The sequence below is a fragment of the Echinops telfairi genome, unplaced genomic scaffold (assembly GCF_000313985.2).
Source record: "Echinops telfairi isolate 266 unplaced genomic scaffold, ASM31398v2 ScPeMD7_2;HRSCAF=8, whole genome shotgun sequence".
In the NCBI taxonomy this organism is placed as follows: domain Eukaryota; kingdom Metazoa; phylum Chordata; class Mammalia; order Afrosoricida; family Tenrecidae; genus Echinops; species Echinops telfairi.
Window position 1 is genome coordinate 64,495,000 of NW_022103898.1, and position 10,689 is coordinate 64,505,688.

General features: G+C 39.9%; 1 protein-coding gene across 1 annotated transcript; it reads left to right on the top strand.

Annotated features, from left to right (window-relative positions):
- Window positions 1-1,679: 1,679 nt before the first annotated feature.
- On the top strand, window positions 1,680-6,513 carry IL22 (interleukin 22). Its single transcript, XM_004700468.1, has 5 exons — window positions 1,680-1,862; window positions 2,272-2,337; window positions 2,451-2,594; window positions 3,538-3,603; window positions 6,436-6,513. Exons 1-5 carry the CDS (start codon window positions 1,680-1,682, stop codon window positions 6,511-6,513), a joined length of 537 nt encoding a protein of 178 aa, XP_004700525.1.
- Window positions 6,514-10,689: the final 4,176 nt, after the last annotated feature.

Below are 10,689 nucleotides of genomic sequence, written 5' to 3' on the forward strand. Positions count from 1 at the left end.
CACTCTCTCTGGCTTCCCCTTTTGCATCTTTCTCTGAAGTCTACTTCCCTAAATGCAGTGTTCTTTCACCATCCTAACCCTTCATCTCAGTGCCTTACCTGAATCGGTACCAATACACAAACTGCTCGAGATTCTATAATTACGGCCATTCCCCTAGGGAAGAGAACGATTTCCTCAGTTCTTTACTATAATTTCTTCCCATCTCCCTTCTTCTAAAGCCCCATTATCTTGACTAGTTGTGAAGAGAAAAATCTGCATAAACAAATTTTAACTCATTCATACTCCCCACCCCCAGCAATAGATGAACTGTATTTTGAAAGAAGATTGCTTATTTACTGAAACATACCTCCAATGAAGAGTAGAGAATTATGGAAATCAAGTTTTGTAAGTGAGGAGAAAATGACCTTGCTGGGGCCTGGGGTGTGTGTGTGTGTGTGTGTGTGTGTGTGTGAGACAATGAAGTTGGTCCACCCTGTCTAGCTAGCTATCTGTGCTCAGGGTCAACCCCACTAAAAGGTTTCCCTTTTTTCAAGTTTTCTTTTGTCTCTGTACAACCAGGAGACTTACCTAAAATTTGCTTTCCTTTTCCATTTTGTTTTTTGGTGTCATTTAGGATTCAATGGCTTTTTAATGACTTAAAGTCAATTGATGTCCCTTCTATTTTATTTCCAAATTCTTTTCTTCGGAGATTGATAAAAATCATTTACAACTTGTTTGGACATACGGTTTTGAAATGTCAGTGCTGTTTAGAATAAGCACACTTAAAATGTCCAGAATAGTGCCTATTTCCTGAATCCACCATATTCTTTTATTCAAAAGAATATGTTAAACATAGTGTTCAGCACTTTTATTTCTAAACTTAAATTGATATTGATTGTACTTCAACCAATGTAATTTTAAAATATACTTTTTTTAGTACAATTTTGATGATTGCTTAAGAAAAAACCCCAAATGGGTAGAAAACAGTGATTGGATTAGGCAAGGCTGTTATTTTAAAAATATAAATCCTTGTTTAGGATTAAGCGTGCTAAGAGAGTTGAGATATAATGATTTTTCTTTAAGTAGAATTACCTCTTAGTTATCTTTGCTTTAAAACAGAGGATATAGGACACGGGTCTTTTGTTTCTTATCACCTCTTATGAGGTAAAAATCTGAGAATCTGGTAGGAAAATGAGTCTGCGATCAAAATGCTTACTCGATTACTTCAGGAGATCAAAGACTATTATATTACATCTGGAATCTACTAAGACAATGTCGTTGTTTTCTTTGGAAATATATGTAGTGTTTAGAAGATTTCCAGGCTTTATCTGTGAAAGCATCCTCCTAGTGACGTTTGAGGGAAAAACTCAGATCTTAAAATGGGAAGAGTGGTGTCTTGTGGGCTCCTGTGGTGGTTAGGTAATTCTCAGAAGGAAATGCTGGAAAGTAGACTATTGCTGATGTCATTTTTTTTTTTGCAATGAAAAAAAAAAAAAAGGTTGTATTCTGGGGTCTATAAAAGCAGCAACTTTTACCCTTCACTTCACAAGACGAATCTTCCAGACAGGTAGATGCTTTAGAAAACTTGGTATAATTGGTTTGTTTGACATAAGACTTCTTGACTAATTTCGCCCCCTTATTCTCTTGATTCCAGGTTCTTTCACCCCAATCGCCAGTTGCTCGAGTTTGCGTTGTCTACAATGTCTGCCCTGCAGAAATCTGCCAGCGCTTCTCTGGTGGCGGCTCTCGCTGGCTGCCTCCTGCTTGTTGCCCTGTCGGTGCAGGAAGGGGCAGCTGCGCCTATCAATTCCCACTGCAGGCTCAAGGAGTCGAACTTCTTCGGGCCACATATCTTCAACCTCACCTTCACCCTGGCCAAAGAGGTACTCCTCACAGTCTCTCTACTTTATTGACTTGGGTACTGAATAGTTCACAGACTTTTCTTCAGAACATTCTAAAGTCTTCAAATTGCCATCACACAGCCCCACTAGTAGAACAGAGATAGTTTTCCATGCCTTCGCTAAGACTGGTTTTACGAGAAGACCTTCTGTTTTAATCTTTAGAATACATCCCATTGACCTTTATCCAAAAAGGAGCCATTTGGCAGCCAATCCAAGGATTTGTTTTTCCCTTTACTGTTTAGTGTATTCTATTAATGTCATGCACACATCTGAATGATTTCTATATGTTTATAGGATTGAACTAAGGAGAGGGGCTGGGGTACAACTCTACTTACAGATATTTCTTCAGTCTCCTCAGTGTCCTGACCCTTCATCCTTTCTTCTTTTCCAGGCCATTTTGGAAGACAACAACACTGATGTTCGCCTCATCGAGAATGACCTGCTCCATGGAGTTCCTGTAAGTCTAGTCAAGGGGAGCAGGACATGATGCCAGCGATGGTGATTTGAGGGGTGGTGGTGATGTTGGGGTCTGCCTACCATGACACCTGCTGTTGAATTTTGGCTCTGTAGAAGAGTGAGCAGTGCTATCTGATGAAGCAGGTGTTGAACTTCACCCTTGAAGAAGTGCTGCTTCCCCGAATCCATAGCTTCCAGCCCTACATGCAGCAGGTGGTGCCCTTCTTGGACACAGTGAGCAGAAACCTAAGCCTATGTGTAAGTTCATCTCCCAGCCTAAGTCCATCCCTTCCTTGCTGCTTTCCTTACTTCTCTCCAGGTTTCTTTCAAAGCCCTCTTCTCTGCACTAACGCCCACTCTTCTCCTCCTACTTCTTGATCGCCTTTCCTCCCAGGATTCTTCAGTAAGGGTGCCTCAGAAGTTCAATTGCCAAAGTCATTTGGAATCAAAAGTATTTGTTTGTTTTTGCTTTAGTTGAATCACATTTCAAGTTTATAGTGGTGAAATGGGGTCTTAAAAAAATGAACGCAGGCAAACCTCATTTGTCCCTCGAAAATAGCAAAGGATGATGTCAAAGGTGTGGGGAACTTTAAGGCAAAAAACGCCTAGAACCATATGAAGAAGTAGCTCCACTGAGTTAAAGTTGTTGGTGCAGATGCAGGGGGATGGGGGAAAGTGAAAAAGCTAAGTGGGGAGGTTTAATGGTCAAGATGGGTGCGCAGATAATGTTGCCCCTTTTGGTGCCATGGCAAGTGACAGTCAGAAGTGTGTAAATTTACAGTCTCTTGCACATGTAACACTCTGAAGAAATTTTTTGCACGGAAAGGGCATGTAGTATTTACCATAGAGAGTTTACTGTTCATCCGTGAGATTTATGCACTTGTTTGGAGGACAATTTGGAATTTGTTCCTGAGGGAATTTGCATAGACCGTGCAACATTTCCCGCAAACTGAAACCTCCTTAGGGCTCTCGAAAGCTGAAGAGAAGAGGGTCTCATGGAAGGGAAGCACCTGGATTTTGATGTCCAAGGGAATGAAAGCGCTCAGGAAATCTGGGTCACTGGTGCAATCTAGGTCACTGTGGGCAAAATGACGAAGAGCTTTCATTTCAGGTGAATTAGAAAGTGCCTTGAGCAGCGGCCGAGGTTCGGTATTCTTCAGCAGGACCACGTGGAAACCGCTCTCTTGTTTTCATCTTACAGCACATCCACGGGAATGACCAGCATATCCAGAGGAAGGTGAACGCGCTGGAAGACACCGTCAGAGAGGTACTATTCATTACCATCAAGGCTAAGTTGTCAAACAAGAGAGACAAATGTTGTCTTTCTTTTCCTTTTTCCCACTCTATGATTTGTTTGATTCTACCAGCAAATCAGTGACTTGGGTGCAAACGAATGTAGATGTGTCCATCTATCTATGTATCAATTTCTAAATATTGCTGGTTGTAGGGCTCTAGAACTTGCTGAGAACTTAACTCATCTAGTCTCATTGTCTATGATCTCAAGAAGGCCAGTGACAAAGCCAAGGTTAGAAGTAGGTCTCTTGAATTCCAAACCAGTCCTTCCCCCCAGCAGCAATATCTATTTGGTTTTAGTATGACTGATTCTTAGGGAAATTTCAGTTTCCTATTAGCTCATGTAATGTGAGAGAAAGTTGTCCAAAGTTTTAAAAGTGCTTGGGGAAATTTTAGCTTGAAGTGATTTATGAAGACATTAATTTGATTACTTAAAATTTGGAGAAAGAAACTTAGAACAGCAATAACAAAAGCACTGGAAACTTTCTGAAATGATAGATACTTACATTCAAATTTTCTAATATAACACCCGATAACTATTGGTTTCAGCTGATAGGCAAGAATAGCATTACCTAGCTTTACTTTTACAGTTTCAACAGGAGTGAAAACATTAGAAGAGATTGATTTCTTTTAATGCAAAGGAAACTAAATTGGAAAGAATATTTTCTACTCTCATTCACCTCTTTCTTTTGGGTTTCCTCCCTCTTTCCACAATGAGCTATCCCGGACCAGCAGCATAGTTTTACAGTAAATGGTCCTCTCAGGTGGTCTAGTTGGGGAGATGAATAACACCAGATGACTCAAACTAAGCATTGTTGATTTACTCAAAGACCAGAGGAGTGATTAACCAGTTGTCTCTATTAAACCCTGATTCACAGCCACCCTGGTGTATATAGATTAGAACTGCTACAGCGGGTTTTCATTGGCTGATATTTTTGATTTAGATATTCAGGCCTTTCTTCCAAAGTGCTACTGGGTGGAAACGAATTTTCATTTTACAAGTTAAGAGTGTTCATCATTTGTACCAGGCAGGGATTCTGAGGAAGAAATAGTTGAAAAAGTGATGCTCTTGCAAACAGGTGCAATTTAAGTTCCAAAAATATGAAAGCTCTAATTAATGGAAACTTTAGTACCAAATTTACCCTCATTGTTCACTTTAACAAGATATATGTATATATATATATATTTAAATAAATTTCTTCCCAAGTATAATATAATCAAAACAATTATTTCTTCTTTTGATAATTGAAGGGTTTGAGTCTTTTCATTACGGAGAACAATTCTCTTGTCATAGAACTCTGATTTAGATGCAGAGGTTGGGATATTAACATGTCATATCCAAGAAATGTTTTATACTTCATATTTAAAAATATCTCTGGTGTCAGCTTATTTCCTTATCTTTATAAGAGTGAAATGGGAAAAATCTGATGATGGTCTGTGTGGGTAAAGAGATTTGAAAAAACTTTAGTCCATTTCAGAGAGAATCCATTCCATATTTTCCATGCAAAGAGTGACTGAGCTTTAAAAGTTTCTGATAGCTCCAGATGGAAGAAAGATAAGGCTTGCTACTCTCATAAAGAACTACCGTCTCCGAAACCCACAGGGACAGTTGTGCTCTGTCCTTCGGTTGGCATCACCTGATGGCAGAGAGTGAGTGAGTGATCCAGAAAGCACACATAGAGAGGAAAGCTATTCAGAAAAAGCTCCCAAACCATAGAGTTGCTGTTGACTCACAATGACCCCATAGGACAGAGTAGAACTACCCCACAGAGTTCCCAAGGCCGTATACCTTTCCAGAGGCAGACTGGCACACCTTTCTCCCACAGAGCAGCTGATGGGGTAGCAGCAGACTGCTTCGAAAGCACCGTGCCACCACTAGAGAACCTATCATGAGGACAAACGGGACAGAATTGCCTGAAGTGGGAGGCACAGTCTTTGTTGGGAGCTTTCAGTTTCTGGTCACTGGAGATAAAAGGGAAAACAGACAGCAGGATCGTGGATGGCAGCTGGGCCAGGTGAACTTTGTAGCCTTGGGAGTCTTTAGCAGGGTCAGAAGAAGCGTGGAAAAGTGAATGGTAGAAGAAAGGAGAGAAAGAAGAACAAAGTAGCCAGGACAACAGTGACTTACACCTTTTCTTGAAATACTCTTGGACACATTCCTTAGATGCCTTTCAGTAATGCTTCAACTTGAATGAGCTTCTCTGTCCCATTGACTTGGAGAACTTCATCGACACGCTCCTTGAAAGGGGGAGAAGGGACTGGATGTTCAGACTTGAATCTGACTCTCTAGTAATTACAGTAACAAGAAAAGACTTGTTTGGTACTTTCCCCGTGAAAGTGAGACCTTGTTTGTTTGTGCAGAAGGTGAGAACAGAAAAGGCTAAACTTGGTAAACGTGTGATTTTGATTTAGGCGCTTTGTGTGGAGTTGCTATAAATAACTTGTCCTAGGCAATGTGAGACTGTGACACAGGGCAAACCACTAATGGGTGGCACTTAAGTTCCAGCATAACTTGAATATGTTTGCTTTGGTAAAGAAAAGGGTGGCACCCCTCTACCTGCATTTTAAACAGCTAGATGCATGAAATGATGCCTGAGTCCCAATAGCCATGGTTTTAAGGTCTTGTGCCAGCCACATTATACTTTGGCTAAAAGAGTATCCCTATGAGAGTTTTTTTTTTCCCCCCAAAAGGCTAAAACTTGATTTGTGTCTCCAGCAGCCTGACCCTACCATCGCCCCCTAGTTTGTTCCTCATTGGAAAACGTGGTGTCAATGCTCAGACACTTTCGTGTTCCTATGTTCACAGCTTGGTGAGAGCGGAGCGATTAAAGCAATCGGAGAACTAGGTCTGCTGTTCCTGAAACTGAAAGAAGCCTGCGTTTGACCAGAGAGGAGCTGGACAATGAATAATTCCCCTTCTTGCTGTTAGAGACAACGGTGTGATGAACACTTTCTTTCACGGGATACCAAAAGAAGATGTTCAACTCCCCTCTCATGGTGGTTTCTAAATCAGCCCCTGCTTAGCTTAACAAGGACCACAAGGCCATTTCTATCTATATGATTAGAAAGTGGACTTTTCAAGCTTAAAGAGAGTCATTGATCATGTTTTATTATAGCTGGCATCTCACTCTCAGAGAATATTTTATTTTTGTGAGCAGTTATTTATTTCCACAAAAAAGTTACTTAACATTGTTTGAGGGGGAAAATAAAAAACAACAACCCTTAAATAACTTCCTGCTTCAATAACAAATACTGTAAACTAATTCAATAATTTATTATTTTAAGTTTGTATTTTATTTATACCATTTTATTAATATGAATTTATTTATAAAATATTTGTTATTATGACTTTCTTTTAAGGCTATTCTTAATATTTATGACAATAATTATGAACATGTAATTTGTTTATTTGACTTCAATAAATCCTTTCGTTTCTTAAATCTTGTGTTGTGGCTTTGTGAGTCCTTCCCCCGCCCCCAACCCTTCAAAATGATCATCACCACTATCATCTAATCATTTTCACCTGCTGACTAGGCTAAGAATAGCATATAAATGACTTCATTCTTTACTCTTAGTAAATGAGGACAGATGAAGCCCTCAGGAACAGTAGTGGGAGTAACCACACCATGAGGGTAGGGGAAGGGAGAAAAGAGGGGAACTTATCACAATGATGGGAGCAAATAACAGAAATTTTGGTGAAGGGAGACAGCCGATGGTATAAGATATGAAAATAACAATAATAATATATAATTGATCAAGGAGGATGGGGAGGGAGGGGTAAAAAGAGGAGCTGATACAAAGGGCTCAAGTAGAAAGAAAATGTTTTGAAAATGATGATGGTGACATATGTACAAGTGTGCTTGATACAATTGATTTACGGATTGCTATAAGATCTGGAAGAGCCCCTAATAAATTATTTATTTTTTAAAAAAAGAAAAAATGAGGTATGTAGCACTATTATCCCTACTTTGAAGATGAGAAGATTGAATCAGAGACATGTGTGTCTCCATAGCAGTTGATTGTTATTAAACCAGGTCTCTTGGATTTCTAGTTACTAGTTAATGTCACATTACATAGTAGATTGCCTATGTAGATGTCCTCAGTGGATTCAATGTGGAACTCTGCAATGAAAAAGGTAAGGAATTGAAAAGAATCCATCAGCATCATTAGCCATTTGTGGATACAAGAAAGTAGAGCAACCTCTTTGTGATGAGCTGTTTTAGTTCGCTCTAGTCTAATAGTGGGGACATGCCATTGTTCCTGTAAGTCAGGCAGTAAAATAGTGGGAATCTCTCTGTGTCTTAAGAATATTCTCGACACTTTTGCATGACGTCGAGCAGCTTCTAGGCAGGCTGCATGTTCGAGGGGAGTCCTATGGGTGCCTGTGTAAACTTGAAACTTCTTCTAACACTCATGAAACTCACTTGGATAAAAAAAAAAAAGAATATTCTCTAATAGCGGAGCTCAGCACAGACAGAAAAGTCTTGTGGTTGACAATGGGCAGAGATGTTATGAAACACATCAGAAGAGATACAGCCCTGTGTCTTTCATATTTGTACAGTGGTGCAGAGAGAGGAAGCAGAGGTAAAAGTGTAGATTGAGGGGAATCCTACCAAGGAAACATGAGCAGATGAAGCATGACTCCTTGGGGAAAAGGGCTTCAAGAGATTGAACAGGACTTGTTGTTGTTGTTGTTTTCTCTTCATTTTCCCAGACCGGGAGAGTCAGTGGTCAGTCATCTAACGTGTTTCCTTCTCCAAACAATTAGAAATTAGGGGCGTAATCTACAACACACCCACTGTTGTTTGTCCAGTTGCTAACCTCAATAGGGTTTTCAAGGCTGTTTATCAAGTTTCTGTTTGCCAAGGATTAAATCAAGTCTCAGGGTGAGAGCAGTCTCATTGGTGGAAAAAGTGTCATCAAACCTTCTGGATTTGAGCCCCCAATGCTGAAAGCTCACAGATAAAAGAAGTTTGATGATATCTGAGATGAGCTTGGGTTTAGGACTTCTTCTACTCTTCTTCCAGATGTATCCATAAAATAATGTGCGTAACACCTAGCATACTATCTTCTTTTAACCCATATTTTGGATAGTGAGTCTTAAGTAGAATAAACATTATGCCTCAATTGGACAGATTTACTTAAAAAGTAAAGATTTACTGACTTTACTTTTTAAGACCTCTGTATAATGTCAAAGGTGTATTAGGAATCTTTTGAATTTTGAATGAGTCAGGAATTGTGTCATTTTTAACTTCAAAACAAAGGCTTAACCTACCCATTTCTCACACCTTCAATGATTCAACCCTACTCAAGCCATCCTTCATATATATATTTCCTCTAATATTACAATATCTTCTCATTGCCCTCCCACTATCCAGTTCCAACCCATCTGCTAGAATAGACGAAAACCCAGGGCTCCCCCTACCCAACAAAGCCTAGAAAAATGTTAGATTATGGCCCATTCCCTGTTGCCATCAGTTTCTTTTCATATTGAGAATGAAATTCTAAGCTTCTATCATGGGCCCTGTCTCCTCCCCAATCCCATCTCCTACAACCCTTCTCTCTGCTCCATCTGCTGCAACCACACTGGCCTCTTTTCTGGTGCTTACACACATTAGGCTGTGTCATCTTAGGAATCATTTTATTTACTGTTCTCTATAGATAGAAGCTGGGGTGCCTGGTGGCATAGTGGCTAATGCATTGAGTTGCCAACTGCAAGGTCAACAGATCAAAATCACCAGCTGCTCTGCAGAAGAAAGACAAGACTTTCTACTCCCAGTAAGAGTTAGTCTCAAAACTCACAGGGGAAGTTCAACCCTGTCTTACAGAGTCACTGAGTCAGCATCAACTTGATAAGTGAATTTGGTTTGATACCTAGAACACTCTCCTTGCATGTATTTAATGATCACTCTCTTCATTCAGAAACCTGCTCCAATGCTACCTTTTTGGTGAGATTGTCCTTGGCTATTCTATCAAAAATAACCTCCTCACCACTTTTCTACACTCTTCCCACTCCCACTAACCCACTTTATTTTGTTGTTGTTTTTGTAGTACTTATCACATGTGAAATACTGCGTTAGTCTGTGTTAATACTGTGTTAGCCTAGAGAAACAAATCCATGGACACACATATGTTCATAAGAAAGAGATTTATATACAAGAGAAATTGAACATTCAGAAAACACCCCAGCCCAGTCCAGATCAAGTCCATAAATCTGATATTAGCCTATGTCTGATACCAATCTATAAAGTCCTCTTCAGACTCATGAAACACATGCAATGATGCCAAATGTAGACGATCACAGGCCAGTGGGTAGAAAGTCTTTGGGTCCAGTGGCATTGGAAACATCTCCGTGCTGGCAGGGGTTTCTGCATGGCTTCTCCAGTACCCAGGGCTGCATTAAGGTGGGTCCATGTGTCTTGTCACCTGCTATGTCTCCCAGGGTGTGAGCAGAGAGTCCCCCACCTCCAAGCAGGAAATGCTGGAATTCCCAAAATTCTTAGGGGAAGGCTATGCCTATGAAGAAGCCTCATTGGCTATGACCTGATTGACAGGCCAAACTCCACCCCTACATGATTAATCCTTAAATTGACAATTATATCTACCACAAATAACTTACTTCTTTGACCATTCATTTAATTTTCAGTATATGCTTATCAAGTGTCAATGTTATGTCAGGGTAGATAGTACTGAAAAAAAAGAAAAAAGCCCATATTCTCATGGAACTTGAATTCTCATGAAATATAACAGGTTACATATGATGCAATAACACATAATAATATGTGCTATGAGGAGAAACAGAGCACGTCAAAGAGACTGAACTTTTTGAAGAATTTTCTTTTAGATTGGGAGACCATGGAAGATTTCTCTGAGGAGCAAACACCTAAGTGAACTGAGGACATCAACTAGGTGAATACTGGGGCCATAGCAAGAGATAAGCCCTGAGATAGTGTATTAGTCTGGATATATTAGAAAAACAAATCCACAGAAACTCATGTATAAGAGAGAGCTTTATGTAAAGGTTAAGTGTGCATCAAGAAAATATCCCAACCCAGTGCTG